Here is a 25,206-nt window from a genome sequence, read left to right as displayed (position 1 = left end):
ACATGGTGGAAGGCAAAGAACCAACTCTCAGAAGTTGTTCTCTGATCTCAGCATACATAATGTGGCACACACATACACACAGAATAAACTAAAATGTAATTAAAATTATGGCTTAAAGCACAGTAAAAGTATTCATTCTTCAATTAGAACAACAGTGTATTTAGATACACCTATAAGAACCTTCCTCATAGGACTGAAGGAACTAATAATGTATTCCAAGGTGGGCCATAACTCAAGTTAAATTAGTGAGGAAGAGAACTGAACTTTTACTCCAAACCCCAAATCACTCCCACTGAAATATAACCAAGCCCATGACTTGTATGCTCAGACTGGCCAAGTTCCCAAATCTGAGTTTCTTCTGTCAGGCTGGTCATAACAAGCCACAAATAAGGAAAGTTCAGATAAAGATAACTATGTTCAACTCCTTCACCATTCTCTGAAGCATTTCAACTGGAGCCCACTCTCCTCTGACTTCTATGACTTGGCTCTAGCCTAAAGAACTTGACAGCACTCGAACCACTTGTGCTTCTTGACGGTCCCTCTTTCACTGCCTCTCTTACCTCTCTCCCAGTGTGTGACCTCCCGCGCTTTAGGCCTCTGGCTTTCTGCTTTCTCAATACCTTCTCTTCAGTCAACCTCTAGACAGAGGATTCTTAGACCTCTAGAGCTGCTCCAATCTAAGACGAAGCAAAGCTTCATCTAACTGACATGTACTGAAGCAGATATGAATTTGTTAAGAATGTAGCACTGGGCTGGGTGGTGGTGGCACATGCCTTTCTTTAATCCCCATACTCAGGAGGCAGAGGCAGGAAGATCTCTGTGAGTTCAAGACCAACCTGGTCTACATAGCTAGTTCCAAGGACAGCGAGGGATACACAGAAAAACCCTGTCTTACAAAACCAGAGTGATGGAGGCACTTGTTGCCAAGTCCGAGGACCCCAGTTCAGTCCCTGGGACTCCACAGGTGTAAAGACACAGACACACAGGCACACACAGTCTCAGTCTCTCTGTCTCTGTCTGTCTGTCTGTCTGTCTGTCTGTCTGTCTTCAATTAGAAGAAGTAGCAGCAACAGCAGCCATTTTTAGTCCCAGCACCCAGAAAGCAGAGGCAGATGAATCTCTATGAGTTCAAGGTTGGCCTGGTCTAGGAGTTCCAGATCAGTCAGGGTTACATAGTTTTAAAAAAAAAAATTAAAATTGGGGTTGGGGATTTAGCTCAGTGGCAAGCACAAGGCCCTGGGTTCGGTCCTCAGCTCTGAAAAAAAAAAAAGACAAAATAACAAAACGCTGGGGGCTCAAGAGGTAGCTTAGAAGTTAAGAGTACTTGTTGCTCTTGCAGAAGATTGGGGTTTGGTTCCTAGCACCCACATACTATTTGTAACTTCAATTCCAGGGAATCTGATGTTCTCTTCTGACCTCCTTTGGCACCAGGTATGCATACGTTACACATATACACATTTAGGCAAAAACTCATACACATAAAAACCTTTTTTAAAAAAATGTCAGCACTGGAATCAAACTACCTTAAGTTCTGATTCTATAGTTTCCAGGCTGCTGTGTCACCTGGCACTTGTTAATTAACCCCTCTGTGACTCAATTTTCTCATTTGTAAAATGAGACTATGATAGTACTTACTGGATAGACTTTCCAAAAAATTAAATTACATAATCAAGCAATGAGATTAGAATGGTATCTGAATACAAGTTCTCAATAAATGATTATAAAAACTCCCTTATCTTTTAGCCAAAATACTTGGAACCATAATAGTCTGGAATGCACCATTTAGGACTTAGGCAGAATGGTGTGTATTCTGTTTATCACATGATGCTTCTCTCTTACTGGAGGCAGTAGCTAGGAAAGCAACCTACAGCCAAGGCAGAATACACACCGGTTATTTCTTGACTTTAGCCGTGTGTAGTTCTGATCAACAGCTTGGTACAGAATTGAGTTCTATACTTTGGCAGCTACATGTTTCAAAGTAGTGCCTGACCCTGACCCCTCAACATGGATACAGAGATATGGAGAAAGCTATCGTCCTCCTCATACTGGACATATCAAGTTAAGTCACAGAGTCTCAGGGTATGAGGTTTGTTTTGTTGTCAAATGAGTGTCCACAAATAAAAAACCAAAAAACTGGGGCTGAAGAGATAGCTCAGTGGTTCAGAGCACTACCTGTTCTTCCAGAAGATCTGGGTTTAATTCCCAGCACCCACATGGTGACTCACAGCCTACTTCTACTGGGCACCAGTCACACATATGGTACACAGACATGCAGGCGAAACACCCATATTCATAAAAATAAATAAAATTTAAACAACAAAAACACCCTAAAAATCTTTTATTTTTGCATAATTTTTAGGATTTTCAAAACTGCAGATGAAGTAGAAACCTGCAAAAATCAACACACATACATACACACACACACACACACACACACACACACACACACACACACACACCTACCTGCCCATTCTCAGTTTTTCCCCCATTGTAATTTCTTAACCTAGCCTATGTGTCTATATCAACTACCCTCCTAAACTAGTCCCCCTTCTCAATGTCAATATTTCTTTTTGTTTCTCTCCTAGGGGGTCAAATTCAAGGCTTTACACATATTACCTCAAGCTAAATAACCCATCTGTGTCATTATATCAAAATTTGAGGACTACAGAAATGGTTTAGTGGTTAAGAGCATGTTTTGCTCTTCAAGAAGCCTAGAGTTCTGTTTCCAGCACCCATGTTGGGCAACTCACAACTGCAATTAACTCCAATTCCAGGGAATCTGACAACTTCTTCTGCACATAAATAAAAAAATAATTTTAGGGTCTGGGGAGATAGCTCAGTGGTTAAGAGCTCTGGCTGCTCCTCCAAAGGACTCAGGTTAAGTTCCCAATATCCATATGGCAGCTCACAATCTTCCTAGCTCCAATTCTAGGAGACCTGATGCCCTTTCCTGATATCTTCTGGCACCAGGCATGCATGTGGCACATATACATAGATGCAAGCAAAACAAGCATACATATAAAATAGAAATAAATAAATCCAAGAAATGCAAAGTAACTTTGATAGTACTATCCTCTCTACAAAAGTCTGAGACCTGGAACCTTTCCTTCCTTCTCCCTTACTCTCTGCTTAAACACCGTTAGCATGAGACTCTGCTTCCTGTTCTTCCTGGTATCACCATTGTTAAGACCCTTTCTCCTTAGTTCTGGATTCCCTTTTGTTTATTTATTTTTTGAGAAAGGGTCTCTAGAGAGCCCTGGCTGTCCTGGAATGAACTATGTAGACCAGGCTAGCCTTGAAATTACAGAAATACACCTGCCTCTGCCTCTGATTCCTGAGTGTTGCATTAAACCTGTGTGCCACCATACTCTAATAATTCTAGATTCTTTTTTGTTGTTGTTGTTGTTTTGGTTTTTTGGGTTTTTTTCGAAGACAGGGTTTCTCTGTGAAACAGTCCTGGCTGTCCTGGAACTCACTCTGTAGCCCAGGCTGGCCTCAAACTCACAGAGATCCGCCTGCCTCTGCCTCCTAAGTGCTGGGAATAAAGGTGTGCGCCACCACTGCCTGGCTAATCCTAGATTCTTAAAGCTACTTCTGCACTTCTCAGTTCCTCTCTTCCACCCACTCACTCTATTCTTTTATTTCCTATTATTTATCCCATTCACTCTATATTTTCTAATACCAACCATCCTAATGACCTCTTTCACCATATCCCTTCCTTGTTAAAAAACTATCAGTGATGCCCCTGACCTACAGAAGAAGTACTAAATTCTCTGCTATCATTTGCAGCCCCTTCAGTTTACCTGACTATATTATGCTGCCTGTTCCTCTAGGAACCCTCTTTTCCAGCCAGCTCAATGTGTACTATTGTTCCTCAAATACGCCATATTCTCTCCCCTAGGTCTTTTTTTTTTTTTTCTTTTGGTTTTTTGAGACAGGATTTCTCTGTAGCTTTGGAGCCCGTCCTGGACTAGCTCTGTAGACCAGGCTGGCCTCGAACTCACAGAGATCCACCTGCCTCTGCCTCCCGAGTGCTGGGATTACAGGCGTGCGCCACCACCACCCGGCTCCCCTAGGTTTTTAATCACCTCTTTCCTAATCGTCACCCCTTATTTCATCTAGTTAAACCTTTATATATCCTTTACACATGGTTCAAGTGCCACTTCCACTTGAAACCACTTCATAAAAGCTGACCCAAGCTCATACCTTTCACTTTCCTGGCTTCTGCCAGCATTTACTCTCTATACCATATAATTAAGCACAGTCACATCCAGCTGTAATCTCTCTCTCAACCCCTCCCTCTAATTTTTCTCACTTCCTTCTTCCTCTCATTTTTCTAACCCCAACCCTCATTTTTCCCCCAAGACAAGGTCTCACTATATAGCTCAGGCTGGCCTGAAACAGTGATCCTTCTGCCTCTCCTGAATGAATGTTGGGGTTACAAGCATGTGTCACTATGCCTATCTTCCTTTCCTTCCTCCCCTGTCCTTTCCCTGTAAGACTACATGATTTCGGTTGGGGATTTAGCTCAGAGGTAGAGCGTTTGCCAAGCAGGCGCAAGGCCCTGGGTTCGACCCTCGGCTCCAAACAACAACAACAAAAAGACTACATGATTTCATACACACAGAACACAACACATTTGAGGGGGGAGTGTGTCTTTAAGAAGAAGTTTGACTGTAGGCATATATTAAACTCGCTGGAGACGTGCCACAGCTGCTGAAAAAAAATTTCAGTATAAATACTGAGGCTTGGGGTATAGGTCAGCTGGTAGAATGCCTGATCAACACACACAAGGCTTTGGGATGGATCTCCAGTACCATAAAATCAAGGGTAGTGGCACGTGCCTATAATCCTACCACTTGGAAGACATAGGCAGGAGGATCAGAAGTTCAAGGTTGTCCTTTGCTACATAGTAGTTCAAAGCAAACCTGGGTTATATGAGGCCTTGTTTAAAAAAACAAACAAGCTGTGGTGGTCTGAATGAAGATGGCCCCCACAGACTCATAAGTTGTGGCATTATTAGAGGTGTGGTCTTACTGGCCTGGTGAGGATAACCTCTCCTAGAACTCTGTGTCTGGAACTGATAAACAAGGCCCTGACCTGCTCTGTGCCTGTCACGAAGAAAGCAGCTTTCCAAGTATCCACTAGTAGACATCTGAAGAATCAGATCCTGACCCTGGAATCTATGCAAGCATAGAAAAAAGTAGTAAGATTTAAAAATTATGTTTCTTCCTCCAATGGGATCATCAGAAATTGGACTAGATTCACAAGTCTGCAAAAGATCGTTAATTAGATAGTAATGACAAGTCAATAAAGGCAGCAAAACCTTAATATTTTTAGTTCGACAACAACATGTAAAGTTCTAGTTAGAAGTTGGCTTTCCCCAAAGCTCAAATCCATAGTGCTAGAACATAGAAGAAATGATAAAATCACTACAATTTTACATTTGTATATTTTTATAATGTGCAAAATACATCCGTTGATCTTGCAAAAATCTTACGTAGAAACAATGACTATTAAAATATGTTCCATTTCAAATGGAAAAACTGAGGTTCACAAAAGTTACCTGAATTACATTCAGTACAACTGCTGTGGCTAGAAATCATCAACAGGTCTGTTTGTTTTCTGGCTCTACTCCAATCTTTGTGTAAGAGCTCTCCAAACCGTAAAAAAGTATTGCTTATATACATGTTTATAGTCATTGACATTTTTAACTGCTATCATAAAACTCTATGTCAACAGGTGATTAACGAACAACCCTGGGCCAGTGTACTTTACACTACGCTGTCAGCTCCATGAATTGTGAACTGTGAATTGATGAGAGCTAAAGAGATGCTGTGCAGCATGGACTATAAAGCCATGCACAGGCCCTAGCTATACCTAGGATGTGTCATATATCCAACATGTTCAGTCAGCTACAACTATGTTCTTGGTTTCCAGGGACCTAACATACAGAAAGGAAATTAAAGAATCACAAACCTACCTCCTAACAGATGGCTTACAGCTGAGACCCCATGCCCGCGAACTCCCATAACTAATTAGAACACTTATTTATACTCAAATGTATTTTCTCTTTCAATTGGTTACCAAGCTTGTTTACTTAGGGAAGCGGATGTCTAAAGTCCTGCCAAACAGATATTTGAATCAGATTTTCTAGTTCTTCCAGGCCTCAGACCCAAACAATTCTGTCAATGAACCCAGCACTTTTGGCTTCTCTTGCTGTGCCAATCTCAACTTGGTATTGCCATTCTCACACTGAGACTATTTGCCTTAGCTAACACCATTCCAACCTTGAATGTACCATTTCCCCACCAGCCAAAATACTTGATTATCTTTAGCTTCAACTCTGTGGTTTGAATCTTTATCCTAATTTGACATTTCTTAGTCCAATTTGGCATTTCAGCCATTTAAATTAGATTTTTATTTCTCATCCCCCTCTCCTCCTAAACACAGACCTCTGGCAGGAAAAAAAAAATATGGTAATGAAAAAACTATTTTTGGGGCTAGAGAGATGGCTTAGCAGTTAAGAGCACTGGCTGCCCCTACAGAGAACCTGGGTTTAATTCCCAGTACCCACATGGTAGCTCACAACAATCTGTAACTCCACTTCCAGGGGATCCACCTCCTCTTTTGACACCCATGTGCTCTAGGTATGCATATGGTCCACAGACATACATGCAGGTAAAACACCCATACACATAATAAAAAAAATCTAAAGCATTGTTTTATACTTTTTCAAACCTAAGCTATTATTACAAAAAAGAATAATAGTAAATGATGATCCACTCTATAAACTGTAAGGATCTGTATTAACAGGTCTGAATTAGTAGATTAACAGATTACTCCTCACACTGTCAGGCTCTTTTTCATTACATTAACCTATCAATACATCTTTCCACATATCTCCTGTACTCCTATCTACCTAGTTTCTTAGAAATGCATTATTTTGTCTTCAAGATTTTGCTAAAGAACTTTCCAGAAATTTCTACATTTCCCAGAAGCTACCAAAACACACACACACACACACACTCACTCTCTCTCTCTCTCTCTCTCTCTCTCTGTGTGTGTGTGTGTGTGTGTGTGTGTGTGTGTGTGTGTGTGTTGGGAACTGAACCCAGGGCCTCATACACTCTACCAACTGAGCTATCTCTGACCCCCCCCTTTTTTTTTTCTTCCTTTTTTGATTTTTCAAGACAGGGTTTCTCTGTACAGCCTTGACTTTCCTGGAACTTGCCCTGTAGACCAGGCTGGCCTTGAACTCACAGAGATTTGCCTGCCTCTGTCTCCCAAATGCTGGGATTAAATGCATGCACCACCACCACCCAGCTTGAGCTTAAAATTGTAAATAGCCATCTTCTTCAGCTTCACATTCCCCCAAGAATACAATCTTTTGTTTTTGTTTTTCAAGACAGGGTTTCTCTGTGTAGTTTTGCACCTTTCCTGGAACTCGCTTTGTAGACCAGACTGGCCTCGAACTCACAGAGATCTGCCTGGCTCTGCCTCCCGAGTGCTGGGATTAATGGCGTGCGCCACCACTGCCCGGCTAAGAATACAATCTTAAAGATGATTCGAATTAATAACCTTATCACAGAGTGTAGAAACTAATGACCTATGTAGAAGGAATAAATCCACTAATGAATCTGTACATTTCTTTCTTTCTTTTTTCTTTTCCTTTTGAGCTGAGGATCAAATCCAGGGCCCTGTGCTTGCTAGGCAAGCGCTCTACCACTGAGCTAAATCCCCAACCCAAATCTGTACATTTCTAAGCATGTGATATCTTGTTGCCTCCCAACTAAGAAAAAAGACCCTTATATTGTTTATTTATAATGTTGTTCTGTACAACAGCCATAAACCAATATGGCTATTTAATTTCACTAAAACTAAAGAAACCAGAAAATCCATTTGCTCAACAGCTGCATGTTCTCAGTGACTACTAAACTACACTGGATAACAAAGATATGGAACACTCCTGTCTGCACAGAAACTTTATTGGGCAGCACTAACAGAGGCTACTGCTGAGTCAGACTATTGTGAGAAATGGTCCCTACAAGACAGAATCTGGGTCACACTAACCAATGACCTTTACAATCCACTAACACACTTTGTGCAGGAAATGAATGAAGTTCACTCTTCCAGCACAAGTGGCAAGTCTCAAAGAACATTGCAGCGTTCACAGGTAATTCAGGTCCTTATCAAAACTTTCTTTGTCTCACCGGCCCCTTCACATGAGCTTGTTGTTAATGTGGGGCTGTTCAGAAGGGCAGAGCTGCTGCTCTTGTACCTTTTCTTTAAAAATAAAAAAAATGAGGTTAATAACTTGTATCTTCCATGCAACAGAAAAATGTTGGATGTTATTCAAGTAAATTGTGGAGCCAAAGAGCCAACAGCTCTTGTTACTATTACTTTCTAACAAAAAAAATCCATTCCATAATCTTCATAACCACTGACTTATTCTACAGCAGCAAGAAGAGTTGTTTTTTGATTTTGTTTTTTAAAGCAAGACTCTTTGGTAACAGCTTTGAAGCTCTAAGCAGGATTCCTAAGAAACTACCAGGGACTATCTCTGCTCTTTTCCTGGAGTGATCCCTTAGGGCGTTCTCTTCACCCACTAACTCTATCCATGCCAACAGTCCAGTCAGGAAAAGATCAGCTAACTGCAGCAGTGCTAGCAAGCACACTCCACATAGGAAGACAGGAAGGAAAGTGAGGTCATTAGACTCAAGTTGTGGGGGAGGGGACTCACTTCTGGTAAAATGTTCCTTCCCAACATGGCTTTGAATACAAGTAAATTACAGCAAAGGGGTAGCCACACAATTAGACAGATTAATGTACGAAAAGTGTAAGAATGAGTCCTAATCTGTTATTTCACTCAGTTCTGTAAGATAATCACAACAATAGAGACAGCTTTCTAAACTAATCTATTATAACATGGAGCAAAAACACTCCCCCTAATCCCTAGGGAACCTAGAATTCCTAAAGGCAGGAAATACTCTGGAAGGGTATATCTAGCAGAGCACAGACAGAAAAATGTTCTAAAGCCTTATACTTTCTTTGTAACTCTCGACAATTGATAGACAAGATTAAATCAGAAGAGGTTAGCTAACAAGAAGACCCACAAGGAGAATGTCCTGGACAGATTTTCATCAAGCATATATACTTGGGAATCATAGCCATCACAAAGAGCACTAGACACCCACCAGACTATGTGGGACCCCATCCATCCAATCTTCTCTGAAGGCCAACTCAACCAGGAAACAGGATGGTAAATGACACCAGACATGAGACGATTAAAACATCACATAAATTTCAATGTTAACAAAAATAGGAAATGTTTTTCTAAAGCAGCACGAGACTCTCAATAAAGAGAGACTCTCAAACATCCAAGCCAATAATGGGAAACAACAATAATAGAACCATTCAGCACTACTCTTAAAATATGTTATAGGATACGAATTACCCTTCTTAATTATATTTTATATAAGCTAATATGAAAATTATTTTTCCTGAATATACACTCTAAGGCAGCTAAAGACCTTACAAGTTACAGATCAAGAATCTGATCTGCCAGGGCTGGAGAGATGGCTCAGCAGTTAAGAGTACTGACTGCTCTTCCAGAAGACCCAGGTTCAATTCCCAGCACCCACATGGCAGTTCATAACTATTTATAACTCCAGTTCCAAGGGATCTGACACCTTCACACCAATGCACATAAAAATAAAGTTAAATAAATTATTTTAAAAAGTCTGATCTGTTGGGGGCTGAAGAGATGGCTCAGTGGTTAAGGGCACTGGCTACTCTTCCAGAGGTCCCAAGTTCAATTTCCAGCAACCACATGGTAGCTCAAAACCATCTATAATGAGATCTGGTGCCCTCTTCAAGCATATAGGCAGAACACTGTATACATAATAAATAAATATTTTTTAAAAATCTGATCTACCAAATAATCAATAAAAGCAAAAGAATTACATGAATATAGACTTCATAAGAAGGGAAAGAATTGAAGTTGGGGATTTAGCTCAGTGGTAGAATGCTTGCCTAGCAAGCACAAGGCCCTGGGTTCGATCCTCAGCTCAAAAAAAAAAAAAAAAAAAAAAAGGAAAGAATTATTCTTATTTTCCACAGATGAAATGCTATGCCAAGAAGATCCATACCTGGCTACTACATATCATCCACTATTTAACACAAGTGTGAAAGGGACCAACAATATTCAAGCCTACTATCAGAGTAGTCTTAGCTTCTCATATATTCCTCATTTGAAATCCTTCACTAATAAGTTTGGTTAAGCTCTACCAGAGCCACACATACCTGCCTGTTTGGATGACCCATGTCCTTGTTCTTCATAGTCTCATATCCAGACACCCGAGGACGTCGGCTCATCTGGAGGGCCACCAAGTCCTTCATGATCGAGTCTAATGCCTCCTGTTCATCTGCATTGAAAGAGAGCATGTGGGCTAAGATATTTCAATAAAGGCCAATAAAACTATTTCTACCAATTACATTTCTAATATTCCAGGGAGTAAAATGACACATCTGAGCCAGATGTGGTAGCACATGCCCATAATCCCCACACTTGGGAGGCAGAGGCAGAAGGATAACTACAAGTATGAAGCAAGGCTGGGTAACATAGCAAGACCATTTCAAAACACAATAACAAAACAGACCCTGTAACTCCAGTCACACATGGTTAAGAAAAAGATAACTAAGGTCAGGCTATAGCAATATGAATTTTAATGTTCTCTTAATAATCCTCCAGATTTCTGGCAATGCACTGGTTGGCACTGAGGGAGCAGTTTTATTCAATGCCAGAGGAATTCAACCATGAAAAACTTGAGAAGTTGGAGTGAGAAATAGCACAGCACAATATAGTTGGTTATTGAATGAAAATATAAAAATTCAGCAAGCTAATTCGGGGCAGGGTTGGTCCTGGACTTACCTACCTACCTATTTTCCTTCCTTCCTTCCTTTTTTTTTTTTTAAAAAAGGGCCTCACTATGTATGTAGCTCAGGCTGGTCCAGAACATGACAGACATCCTCCTGTCTTAGCAGTGGGATTTCTTTTTACAGGGTTGGCAACTACACACATCCAGCCAGACTTACTCTTAAAGCACTGTGTGTAAAAGAGGACATCTTAAAGGACTGCAGTAGCTGCTCTGAACACAGTTGTTTTACATGTCTAACCTTTAAACACTGCTTCTAACTACAAATTTTACAGGCTGGGCAGCTTCTGATGGGGAAGTCAAAGGGTAGTTCTCCTGTTTTTCTTCCTTAACTGGCCAGGGCAATGCATTGTCTCTACCTTACTGGCTTTACTTTTTAACCCCGTTCTCTTAAATACTGTGGTATTTAAAGCTCTAGTATCTCACTTTCTGAAGAGAAATTGTCCAAAACTCAGAATACAAACCAGCCTGATCTCAAGCTTTATGAAGTTCTCCCAGAGATCTTTACCCATTCAAATAACATTTAAAGACTGAAAATAAGTATATCTGTTGATCTGGAAGAGAACATGTGGGTGAGCTGTCACACTCCCCAAGTGACTCACTTGGGAACTTAGGGCACACCTTTAAAAAAAGCAAGTAAAAGAGCCTCCACCCAAAGAGAGTGCCCATCTTCTGCCTTTATTCTTGTCCCTTAGAAATATTAATACTCCATGGGAAAGAAAGAACAGCATGAATCTGGTCTCTTCTCCAATACTACTTGCCTCTCCCCTCTTCCTAGGACACCTCTGAAGAAACATAGGAAAGGAAGCACAAAGATACCTATAAAGATATTTTTGACTGTCCAGAAAAGTAAAATTAAATTTAAAACTTGCAAGAAAAAATTAAGAGTAGTTTCCTATATAATTCCACTTTAAAATATACACAAAAATTATCAGTCTAGTACCATGGCCCTTTAACCCAAGCACTGAAGAGGCTGAAGCAGGAAGTTCTTAACTTGGGAAACCAACCTGGACGATATAAGACCCTATCTCAAAAAAACAGGAGAAAGGAATATGTATTACACATATAGTTCTAATGCTCAGAGATTAGAAACCTTCAACAAAATAACTCAGTAATGGAGATAACTAATGAGGAAATGGGTTCTTGAGAAAGGCAAACATAAAATCAACTATTTTATATTTTTCTAGCAATTTCTCTACTGGCTTTTTGTTTTGTTTTGTTTTGGTTTTTTTTGTTTTTCGAGACAGGGTTTCCCTGTGTAGCTTTGCGCCTCTCCTGGAACTTACTTGGTAGCCCAGGCTGGCCTCGAACTCAACAGAGATCCGTCTGGCTCTGCCTCCCGAGTACTGGGATTGCAGGCATGCGCCGCCACCACCACCCAGCTTTTTATTTATCTTTATCAGCTTTTTAAGAAGAGAACTTGATGTAGAAAGGTGGCTCAGCTGGAGCAGCTGAAGAGAATTTGCTTGTCCTATTGTTTTTAATCTAATAACCAAAAAAAAAAAAAAAAAAAAAGCCAGGCATGGTGTCACACACCTTTAATCCCTGCACTCAGGAGCCAAGGCAGACGGAGCTCTATGACTACAAGGCCAGACTGGTCTATATAGTTCTAGGCCATTCAGGGCTACATAGTGAGATGCTGTCTTTAAAAAAAAAGACAGCCGGGCGGTGGTGGTGCACACCTGTAATCCTAGCACTCGGGAGGCAGAGACAGGTGGATCTCTGTGAGTTCCAGGCTAGCCTGGTCTACAGAGTTAGTCCAGGACAGGCTCCAAAGCTACAGAGAAACCCTGTCTCGAAAAACAAAAAACAAAACAAAACAAAAAAAAAACAACAAAAAAAAAGACAAAAGGAAAAAAAAGTGTTTTTAAGGGCTGGCGAGATGGCTCAGTGCAACACTGGCTGTCCTCTTGCAGAGAACCTGGGTTTGATTCCCAGCATCTACAGACAGCTTACAACTACCTATGCCTCCAGTTCCAGGGGAGCCAGTACCCTCTTCTGGCCTCCTCTAGGAGCAAGGCAAGCAAGTGGTGCACAGACATACATGCAAGAAAAACACCAATACACAGAAACTAAAAGAAATAAAAAAAACAAACAAACAAACAAACAGATAAGAACAGAGGCTGGGGGTATACATGTGCAAGACCCTGGATTCAATCCTTAGCAACACACACACACACACACCCTAAAGCATAGTATCTAAACTAGCTTAAATGTGATAGACACAATGTAAGTAAGATTAGCACTAGATAAACATCTGAGAAGCATCCAGTAAAAGTATTATGAGCTTAATATATGGATGGAGGTTTGGGAAGGTTGGTTTTTTGTTTGTTTCTTTTGTTTTTTTTTGGGGGGGGGAGGAGTTGTTTTGGTTTTGGTTCAGTTTGGAGACAGTATAGTCCTGTGTAGCCCTAATTGGCCTGGAACTTGCTATGTAGACCAGGATGGTCTCACAGAGGGGTCAACTTGTCTCTACATCCCATGTCCAGCATGCATGAAGTTTTTAGTATCAATATTACCATGTGAAGAATTTAAGAATGTCAGTGTAAGGTGTTAATATTAGTGGTTAACATATTTCAGTACTTGCCTATTATGTATAAGGCTCTACTTTCAATCTCTAGGAGAGAGAGGGAGGGATTATTAAAATTTGCCATTGTAAGGGCCGGTTTATAAAGTTGACAAAGTTTTCTTCCAGGAAGCTAACCAATTCTCAGTGTTATTTGGTGTTCCCAGTACAAACTAACAACATACTAGGAGAACAGTTTGGCATTAATGACTGAAATCTAGGACAGCTGACCTAAGTAAGGCAGGGTTATAAACTGAATTTTATGAGGTCAAGCATAAAACTAGAAGCAGTGAAGTATTTCAACTGATATTTCCAACTACAGACATAGATGAAGACAAGAAGTGAATTGAATGGTCTTTTAGGCATTGCATCCTAGACTGAGATTTTAAATTATTTGGATTCCTATAAAAGCAACTCTTTCAAAAACAAGAGTTTTCTTAGAAGGCAGCAGTCAAGAATATGAACTCTGAGTCAGAAACAGATATCTGAGTTTAAGGAATCCTTAAATAAATCGTGTCTTTTCCCTAAATTTCAGTATCCTCATTTGCAAAAGGAGGTAATAAAGCATCATTTTACAGCACTGCTAAGATAGAGACACAGAGAGATGAAGAAAGAAGAAAACTTACAGATTCCTTCCCATGGTACTTAGTAATGCTTTAAAAATGCTGGCTGGTATTGTCATCAATATGAAAAGGTCAGTGGAAAAAGACTGGAAGGGCTATTTAATCTACCCTAGATTTAATTTATTCTTGAATTTTTATTAATCATTAACAATAACCATTTGCTCAATATCTATCATGCATTATACATTAGAAAGCTTTTTTAAAAAAAGATTTATTTTACTTATGTGAGTGTTTTGCCTATGTATATATACCACATGTGGATTCCCTGGAACTGGAGAACCATACCAATGGTTCTGAGCTGACAAGTGGGTGCTGGGACCTGAACCCAGGTTGTTTGCAAGAGCAGCCAGTGTTCTTTTTTTTTTTTTTAATTAAATATGTTTATTTATTGAAATTTTTCTTCCATTTTACATACCAACCCCAGTTCCTCCTTCCTCCCTTTCTCCGACCTCCTCACCTCCCTCCCACTCTGCCCCCATCCACTCCTCAGAGTGGGTAAGGCCTCCCATGGTAGTCAACGAAGTCTGGCATACCAAGCTGAAGGAGAGCCTAGCCCCTCCCCATTGTATCAAGGCTGAGCAAGGTATCCCACCACAGGGAATGGGCTCCAAAAAGCCAGTGCAGCCAGTGTTCTTAACGGCTGAGTCACCTCTCACTTTAAAACATTTTAAAAGCAGCCAGGAATGGCTAAGCATGACTTTAATCCCAGCACTTGGGAGGCACAGGCAGGCAAATCTCTATGAGTTTGAGGGTAGCTAGATTTTGTAGTGAGATATTATAGGACAGCTAAAACTACATAGTGAAACCCTTATCTCAAGAAAAGAAAAAAAAAAAAAAGCAAAGGAAAAGAGAGAAAGTTTTAAAAGCTACTTCAGGGCACCCAGACTCTTGGGGTAAAAACATGAACAAGCTGGGAGTGATAGCACATGCCTTTAATCCGAGCAATGGGAGGCAGAGGAAAGTACACCTTTTGAGTTTGTGAGGCCAATCTGGTCTCCATAAACAATTCCAGGCCAGTCAGGACTACATAGTGAGATGCTGCCTCAAAAATAAATAAATAAATGAATAAATAAATAAATAAATAAGCAAGCAAGCTTTTTAAAAAGAATAAACATACCATATCATTTTTAAAAGCAGATTGAAAAAGCAGGCATGTTGACACACACCTGTAATTCTAGCACTTAAGATACTATTACAAATATGAGGCCAGCCTGGGATACAGAGTGACATTCTGTCTCCAAAATAAATAAATAAATAAACAAACACACACACACACACACACACACACACACACACACACACCCCAAAACCAGGTATGATGGCACATATCTCTAAATTCAGCCCTAGGGAAATTGAAGCAGGAGGATCACAGCAAGTTCAAGGCCAGGTTGGGTTACACAGCAAGACCTGCACTAAAAACAACAATAACAAAGTAAGCTAATATGGACAATATACAAACCAGTATACATAAATACAAATGTGTGAAAATATTTTTAAAATGTGAGTAGCAAGGATTTATATATAGATGATTTTATATAATCATTAACAGATTAGATTCTTTCAGAACAGCAAGCTATTTCAGCTATGCCAGAAAGCTTACAAAGTGAGCTGAAGAAGAAAAAAAATAAAGAATTACCAAATAAGGGATAAGGCAGAGAAAAGGGAATCAGACTTTGATCAATAGGCTACCAGAAAGAACCATAAAAAAGAAGAAAATAGTAGAGATTAAGAAATTTGGGTTGGGGCTGGAGAGATGGCTCAGCATTTAATAGCACTGGCTACTCTTCAGAGGTCCTGAGTTCAATTCCCAGCAACCACATGGTGGCTCACAACTACCTCTAGTGGAATTAGATGCCCTCTTCTGGCATAAAGTCATACATGCAGATAGAGCTCATACATAAAATAAATAAATCTTTTTTAAAAAAAGAAATTAGGACCATTTGTTGTGGCATGCCTACAATCCTAGTGCTTGAGAGGTAAAAAGAAGCAGGAGTTCAAGATTATCCTCCACTATATGGGGAGTTCCAGGCCAGCTAACAATAAATGAGAATCTGTCTCAAACCAACAAATGTGGGGTGAAGGCACTTGCTGCCAAGCCTGACAACTTGAGTTGGATGTCTGGGACCCACACAGAGGAAGGTGAGAGCCAACTGCCAGAAGCTGTCCTCTAAACCTCTACACACATCCAACACGGCACATGTGCTCTGCCACCCATAAAAACGCACCCACAGGAAAAATAAATAAATACATGTTAAAAGGAAGTTAGGAATCTAGGAAGGGTATGATATGTGTATTCACAGAAAACAGGGAGTCTACGAAACAAGGATCTGAGTTCAAGTTTTAAAATGGAAGCACAGGTTGGCAAGATGGCTCAGCAGGGAAAGGTGCTCTGACATTAAGCCTTACAAACTGAGTTTGATTCCTGGAGCCCACATGGTGGTAGGAGAGAAACAACCCCCACACAAATTATTCTCAGACCTCCACACATACACTTTGGTACACGTGAACATGTACCTGAAGCATACACAAGAAGGAAGCAGGAAAGGGGGAAAAAGCAGGAAAAGGGGAAGAGAGGAGGGGAGGGGAGCAGAGGCTCCGAAGAAATCACAAGTAAGCAGGTATACCTGTAATTCTCAGTAGCTTGTACTTTTTCCTCTCTTTTTTTCTGACCTATGGTGTGGGGCAATATACTCTCCTTTCTAGCTCCAGTAGGAAGTTACTTTTCCACACTGAACTTCTATCTGAAAGATCTTTAAGATACTTCCCTTTTATGAGTTCTCTTGGTTAACCCAGAAAAATTACAGGAAGTACCATGTCTTGTAATAAACATCATCCTACAAACTTCTTTTCCACACTTACAAATCCACAAAGTAATATTTTGTTGTTGGTGGTTTTTTGAGACAAAAATCTCTCTATGTAGCCCTGGCTGTCCCAGAACTTGCTATGTAGACCAGGCTGTCCTCAAACTCAGAGAATAGCCTGCCTTTCTTCCAAGCACCGGGATTAAAGGAGTGCTCCACCCCACCCAGTCTAAAGTAACATTTTAATCTTTGTTTTCACTTAACTAATGATGTTATTTCTTCATCTTGCCAAAGCTCTGTCTTAGCTCTGCCAGGTCATCTGATTAAACTGCTCAATTCAAGAGAGCCTGTGCTTCTGAGTCCCTGAGTCAGATTTTACTTTCTCTTCATGACATTTCATGTATTCCCACCGCCTCTACACTGACCATATCCAGGCAAAAACCATTTTATAGTAAGTATATACAAACAGACTCAATCTTCAATTCACACACACAACAAGTTGCTTCTTCAAGAACATAAGTGAAGACTGGTAAGATGGCCCAGCCTATAAAAGCTCTTGCAATGCAAGCCTGATGCTCAGATCCATAGTGAAAGGAAAGAACTGACTTCCAAAAGTTGTCCTTTGACCTCTCTCCCGTCTGTCTGTCTGTCTGTCTGTCTGTCTGTCTGTCTCTCTCTCTCTCTCTCTCTCACACACACACACACACGCACACGCACACGCACACGCGTGCGCACACAAATTTCAAGAGCACACATAGTTCAACCAGGCACAGTTGTGCATGCCTGTTGATCCCAGCACAGGAAATGGAGGCAGAGGAATCAAGAGTTCATGGGCAAATTTAGTTTGAGCATAGGATGGGCCACATGAGACCCAATTTCAAAAAACAAACAGAAAATGGTTGAAACCAATAGTGGTGACTTACATCTGTAATCCCACCAACTAGGAGGCAGAAGCAGGTGGATCTGTGTGAATTCCAGGCCAGCCAGAGCTACAGGTTAAGATCTTGTCTCAACCTCTCCTCAAAAGAAAGTATAATTTTTAAAAAGAACATTGAGCCAAGTGGTGGTGGCACATGTTTTTAATCCCAGAACTTGGGAGGCAGATCTCTTGAGTTTAAGGCCAACCTGGTCTACAGAGCAAGTTTCAGGACAGCCAGGGATACACAGAGAAACCCTATTTAGAAAAACCAAATAAATAAACAAATAAATAAATAAAAATAAAACAAAAACAGTATTGAAGTTTTGCTAAAAGGTTAAATACTGGTATTTATTGTTCTGTTACTCGGATCTACAGCAATCTACAAAAATTAACTAAAGGCTCAAAATGTTAAATACACATTACAAAGCAAAGCACTGCTTCCTCATAAAAATCAACAGAATCACCATTTTACACCACTGTGTGTGTATTTATTCACAAGTACTGTGCATGTACCTGTGGAGGTCAAAGGTTGGAATCAGGTATGTTCCTATACATCTCTCCACCATATTTTGGGGACTGGAACTCATTGAACCTGGAACTTAACTATTTGGCTAGGCTGGCTGGCCAACAAGCCCCCACACCTGGCTTTTTAATATAGGTACTAGGGATTTGAACTCAGGTCTTCAAGCTTGCATGTTTAGGGACCTTACCGAAGAATGTTAACTGTCAGCCCCTCTTCATTATATTTTAATACTTGATGAAACTAAACCTAAAACACTAGAGACTATATTAAATTATGTGTTAGTGTGTATGAGTGTGTGTGTGTGTGTGTGTGTGTGTGTGTGTCTCGTAACCCTTAAATTACAGAATTTTGTCTCTTCTTGCACACTTTTGGCAAAGTGTCTATAATCACTTACTGGTTGAGCATACCTAATCTGAAACTCCAAAATCTGAAACAGATGAGGGATACTCAATCAGTAATGTTTAGGCAAGCATTCCAAAATCAAAGGTGGGGGATGCTGGTGAGATGGCTTAGTGGTTAGGAGCACTTGTTGCTGCTGTAGGTGACCTGGGTTCAATTCTCAGTACCCACATATATTGGTTACAAACCATCTGTAACTCTAGTTCCAGGGGATCTGATACCCTCTTTTGACAGCACCAATAATGCACATACAGGTATACAGACAAAACACTCACAAATAAAACAACTATATCTAATAATAATAATTAAAAAAACCTTTTTTAACTACAAAATCTGAAACATTTCTGATTCTCAGTTCTTTGATAGAATGAATAGAATCTTAAGGGTCTCACACATGTTAGGTAGGGCACTCTACCACTGAGCTATATCCTTAGCCCTGATTCTAAGCAATTTAGATAAAGAATACTCAATCTTAATTTGTTTGCATATTTCTGCTTCACCTTACCTCTCTGTAACCTCTTAGAAGAGAAAAATGCAGGCCCAGGGCTTAATACTATACTGAGCAAAGGATGTTTGTCAAATGGACAAAGAGTAAGTGGACAATTTATTACAACAAAACAAAACAGGAACACTTGCAACAGGAAAACTGACAACTTGGCTCAGGGTTATGACTATAACTTACAGAACTAGGTCTGAGTTTCTAGGGTTCCCAGGCTTGGCAGCACCTAAGGACAGTGTCATTCGGCTAGAATCTAACCATCCATGTAGCAGACTCATGGTTAACAACAGGCATGGTTAACAACTGTTTTGAGAGAATCTTGAATCACAGTTTAATAAATTAACACACCTATATTATGAGTAGATTTTGTTTTTATCCTTTAAGATTTATTTTTATTTATGTGTATGTGTTTGTGTGAATGTCAAAAGAGAGTGTTAGACCCACTGAAGCTGGGATTTCTGGAGGCTGTGAGTGGCCTGATTAGAGTACTAGAAGCTAAGCTCAGGTTCTCTAGAAGAACAGGAAGAGTTCTTAACCACTGACTAATCTCTCTGGCCCCTGGTGTTTGTTTTTTGAGACAGAGTCTCAGGAGCTGAGGCCATCCATACAAGACACAGGATTAGAATGTTGATATTTATTTTTACATTATTTTTTAATGTGTAATGTGTTTTACCTGTGTGCGCGCGCACACACACACACATATCTGTGTACCACATGTGTGCCTGGTGCCCACAGAGGCAGAAAGGGGGCTGCCTCTGAAATCAGAGTAACAGACAGTTGTGAGCTGCCATGTGGGTGCTGGGAATTGTGCCTCAGTCCTCTGGAAGAGCAGCTAGGGCTCTTAACCCCTGAGCCATCTTTCCAGCCCAGATTTTTAGTATTTTTTAAAATGACAGTTGGGGGCAGGAAAGATAGCTTAGTGCGTAAGACTGCTTGCTCTGCAAGAATGAAGACCTGAGTTTGAATCCCTAGCATCCACACAAAAAGCCAAGAATGGCTTTAATCTCTAACTCCAACAGGTGGATCTTAAGAGTTTCCTGGCTAGTCAGCCTAACAAGGGACAGACCCCCATAAGGCAGAAATGTGGAGAGTATGGAAGACACCCAAAGTCTTGCTCTGTTTTTCACATACATAATATGCACAGGCGCTCCTTCCCACACAATCATGTGCACACACACAAACATAAGGATAAATGAATAAAGAAAAACAAAAAATGATAGTTGGTGCTAAGCCTAATGGTACATGCCTCCATTCTCTGTACTTGGGAGTCAAAGGTGGGAGGATCAGGAATTGGAGACCATCCTTTACTGCATAGCAAATCTGAAGTCTATTTGGGACTGGGACTCAAAACCAAAACAAAATACAGTTGGTTTTAGATTTTTTTTTTCTTTTCTTTAGAGACAGGGTTTCTGTGTAGCCTTGGCTGTGGTTTTGGATTCTGAAACAATATTTTAGACATCTGTAAAAAGTAAATTTGCATTCAACTCAACATTACTTAGGGAAATACAGAGAGTGGGGCCAGAACTAGCCATCTTTAATCCTGTATTCAGTTCCCTAGATTGTTGTAATATTTCCAAATCCCATTTTAATGTATCCCACTGAACCATTTTTAATATATTCCACTAAGCTTCAGATTACCTTTAGAAAAAGAGCAAAGAAACACTAGCAAGTAGGTCCCAGGAATTATTAACAGTACTACTATTAATTACTGGAAGAAATTCTAGTATGTCCAAGAAAAAAAAAAGTCCATCCCAATTTCAATAGTCACACAGTATCAAAGACAAAAACAAACAAGCAAATTAAAAAAAAAAAAAAGATTTCTTATTAGTTACAAGGCTAAGTGTAGTTTCCAGTTTCCACTAGATGTTTGCTGGGGATAACAGACAATATAAAATCTGACCTGTTTTCATTAACAAGTCAAGTTGTCAAACAGGCTTGAGTCTGGAGCACAGAACAGATCAGGAAAATATAACTATAAATCAAAGGACCTGCAGGGCAGAGATGCAAATTAGTTTTAGTCCTTCAGTCACTGGCCTGGAGTTGAAACGTAATGAAAATATTAAGGAATCTCTTTCATTAAATGTTTGAGTTTGTTTATTAGGTTCTGGGGAAGCAGAGGGAGAAGGATTACTACAATTCCCAGGGTAGCTAGGGATACATAGGGAGACCCTGACTCAGAACCAAAAAAAAAAAAAGACAGAGAGAAAGAAAACGAGCTCAAGAGAGAGCACAGGGGTGTAGCTCGATGACAAAGCGCTAGCCTAGCATCACAAGGCTAGGGTTTGGTGCCCGCACTGGAAATGAAAAAACACATTTAAAGACTGGCATGGGGTCAAATGAGAAGATACCAAGTTCCCTGTTCTTTTTCCTTTGGGACTTTACCCACATAGTTTCCCTCCTCCCAGCATTGTCTTTCCATGTATTTAAACACTTGTTGAAAACGTTTTCAAATGTGAAAACAGGCCTCATATGTTTTCCTGTTAGATGATGAGATGTGGCCCTCATTATCTGGACACTCACACTGGTTTTGCAATCAAAGTGTTACGTGTAAGGTCTGTACACCCTCAAGGATCTCACACTCCCCTTTGGAGCTTAAGGCTCACCCACAGGACAAGAGGGAAAACTTACTAGATTATCACAACAGAAATCCATAGTTCAAATGTTTAGCTTAAATTCTGTAGAAGATAAATGTTTGATGCCTATGAGGACAAAAAGAATCCTCTGTCCCATTTATAAGAAGTGTTCCATAAATATTTATTAGAATATGTATATTATAAATATTTATTTATTTGTGAAGCCTTATTGGATTCCTTCTGTGTCTAATTCTCAGATGAGACTTCTGCAGGGGAAAAAAAAGCTGAACTGTATCATGGAAAGGGAGCAGAAAACGCAGCAAACGGACAAACCCTTCCCATAATGTATGAGGTGCAGCACTGAAAAAACAAAGTAATTCCTTTAAAATCAGAGTAAAGAGATCAACCACAAATGAGTATCTGGCCAATGTGCCACTGTACCCACTTAACCTCCTATAAAAATGACGATCTTGCTATAAGGCAAAGCAAACCTTAACATTTCATTTTCATATGGACCACTTCATAGGAGAAATGAATACTTCTGTAGAGAAGAATTTCACTAAATTTTACCTTCTCTTACTTAGGACAAGACTAAATAATTTGCAAAACCCGACTGAGACGAGGAACAAGAGCATCACAACACCTGCCCCAACTGGAGAAGCAAAGTATATTTAAAATGTCACATGCTCCTTAGCTGAGTCCAAGTCTTGGTAAAGTACGAAAATCATGCGAAATATAATTCAGTTCAAATACTGTGTGGAAGACATTAAAAGCTTTTCTTAGATTACATCTTCACAGCAGAACTGCAAATACTGACAAAAAGGAAATGATTTCATAGTCATTCTTTTGTGTAGCGAATGCCTCTTTCAAAAGTTACAGTTTCAGGGATAGCGCAGGATAATAGCAGCTGGATTTTTCCAAAAGTAAGGTCTGAGCTATAACCCCACAGCACCCATCATTCTTAACTTCCAGTAATCTGCGAGGAGAACGGATCGCATTTCCCAAGCCCGCTATTGCTAACAGGGATCCGCGTCGAGTCGCCTCGCAGTCCCGCATACCCTCCCCCCTGCGCAGGGGAGCGCACGGAGCTCGAGAGCAAAGCCCCGGGAACTCACAGGCCGGCCTGTGTGAGCAAAGGGAAGGAAATGACACAGGCAGGAAAAAAAAAAAAAAAAAAAAGCAAATCAAGGAAAAGACACAACAGCAGCTGGGCCTGCACCAGGCTCCAGCCCCGGCCCCACACTGAGCTCCGGCTCCCCCACCCTCAAGCTCGCGGGCCAGCTCGCTGGGGACCGGAGTGGGCGGCCCCGCCGAGCACGGGCCTCGGTCCCGCAGACCCCTCCCGGGGATGCGCCGGCCGCATGCCCAGAAAGAGAGCTGCCGAGTGGGTTTGGCCGGCAGGGTACCCCCGGAGGGTCCTAGTCGCCAGAACCGCCGGCAGCGGCGCCACGAACAGGCGAGCGGTCCGCGGACCTCAGCCCCGGGCCCCGCAGGCTGTCCATGCCTGTCAGGCGGCGGCCCGGGGTCCTCCTCCCCTCAGCCCGGGGCGGGGCGTCGCGAAGCAGCGCGGGCACAGGCCGGGGCGGTGGCGATACTCACCCATGGTGGCGATGGCGGCGGCGGCGGCTACAGCCCAGAAGTGTCACCTCCGCAGCCTAGGCTGCATGCCGGGGGAGCAGGCGGCGGGGACGGCAGCGGGCCTGGCTCCGCGCGGGGGCCGTGGGCTGCGCTGGCTGCGCTCGGGGCCCCCGCCGCCTCCCCAGGCTCCGGCTCCGGCCGCGGCCGGGCGCTGTGGCATGAGCAGGGTGGCCCGCTACATCCCCGGCGCTCCCAGGCTCGGCCCAGCCCGGCCTCGGCGGCGCCACTCGGCCCGCCCGCCTGCTAGTCCCCAAGTCCAGAAGTCGCTCCGTCGGGCCACTGTTCTCCACCTCAGGAACGCTCCGAAAAACAAACCGCTGGGCGCGCAGCTAGCCTCGCTGTCTGTCACTCTTGTCAGCGTCCGCCAATCTCAGGCAGCCGCTGGGCCATGGCACCACCCCCACTCACCCTGGCAGCCAATAGCCAGGAGGAAGTCGGATCTTCCCGCCCCTCCTCCCGCTCACTCCCAACGCCCTCACTCTCAGCCGCCAGCTAATCACGACGAACCAATCCCGCCTACTCTCACAGGATGCCAATGGGCGAAGTCAAGGCGATTTCCGAGGGCTGTCTAGAGCCTGCCAATCACCGAGACAGCGCCCGTCCTCTCACTCCTAGCCAATCACGGAGAGAGCGTTGAGACCCGCCCCGGTGCATCGCTAGCTGGCGCCCTCGGCCGCTCTGGCCGAAGGTGTGGGCTGCTCCAATCACAGCTCCGGCCTGAGGCTCCGCCCACAACATCCCCTCTACTCAGTCGCGGAACCCTGGGCGAGCGCGCGAGCTGGCGCTGTTCCCCTCCGCGCCTGCCGTGGTTCTGGGTTCGGAAAGGGCGTTTTCTGTAGAGGCAGAGAGCCTCAGCAACCGGGAACCTCCGGCCCTCCACTTGTCGGTTGTTCGCGACCTGGCGGTCCTAAGGTGTCCCGCCCCTGCTAGTGCGAAGCGTCTGGCGCGGAATGGGCGGGGAAGGTTTGGCAGTGTGCTTCCAGGCTTGGGGCCACTGTGGTGCGCGCTCCTCTGGGCAGCCTACGGCTCCAGATGCCTCTAGTTGCCGCTTTTGCAGGCGGGATGGCAGTCAGGCCACTTCTCTCATTCCCCTGGGTCTCAGACCTCCGAGGCTACACCCATGGGTTCTGAGTTCTGCTAGAGTTGCTTTTGGACAACAGTTTTGCTCTTAGAATTATATAAAAGCCAGACACGTTTTAAAAAGAAAAGTGCAGGAAAATAGAAAAATATCTACCCTGGAGATAGTTTTATCTATTTCCTACCTAGATATACAAGGTTTGACAAAAAATAACTTCACATTGTTTTGTGGTGTGCTAACACTTGTATAAGTGTTTCCTGTGCCACTAAATAGTCTCAAAACAATTGTACTGGCCGTGTGATATTTCAAAAGAGCATGGTGATTAATTTCTCCAACTCCCATTGTTTCAACAATTTATACACCCAGTTTTTAGATTCCAACTGTACCCCCAGTTAATGTGGGTTCCCTTTCTCTGGACACTCTTCTAGTGATGTACTTCAGATTCCAGAGTAGTCTTCTTCAGATACCCTTTTCAGCTGTCATCCAGAAACCCTTACCTTAGGTGGTGGCTTTGCCTGGAGTGTCAAATCTCTTTAGTGTTTCGGACAATCCTCTTTATCTTCGTCCCCACAATGTTTAATTAACTCTTCTTCCTCCCCACCACCCTCTGCTTGTTGTTACTGTTTGAGACAAAGAGTCTTTCTATGTAA

General features: G+C 42.1%; 1 protein-coding gene across 3 annotated transcripts in view; it reads right to left on the bottom strand.

The window, feature by feature from the left end:
* The window catches only part of Map3k3 (mitogen-activated protein kinase kinase kinase 3), a 77,838-nt gene extending 54,030 nt beyond the window's left edge, over positions 1-23,808 (bottom strand). For all 3 annotated transcript variants that reach the window (XR_004945653.1, XM_036196393.1, XM_036196394.1), the window contains exons 1-2: positions 23,440-23,808; positions 10,306-10,427 (exon numbers count right to left, since the gene is read on the bottom strand). Coding sequence is in view for 2 of the 3 variants with exons in the window: in XM_036196393.1 (XP_036052286.1) it covers positions 10,306-10,427; positions 23,440-23,443 (126 nt within the window). In the remaining variant the exon portion in view is untranslated. The remainder of the gene's footprint in view (positions 1-10,305; positions 10,428-23,439) is intronic.
* Between the last annotated feature and the right edge of the window lie 1,398 nt (positions 23,809-25,206).

Source organism: Onychomys torridus, chromosome 8 (genome assembly GCF_903995425.1).
Source record: "Onychomys torridus chromosome 8, mOncTor1.1, whole genome shotgun sequence".
In the NCBI taxonomy this organism is placed as follows: Eukaryota; Metazoa; Chordata; class Mammalia; order Rodentia; family Cricetidae; genus Onychomys; species Onychomys torridus.
This window is presented reverse-complemented; position numbering and strand designations above follow the sequence as displayed.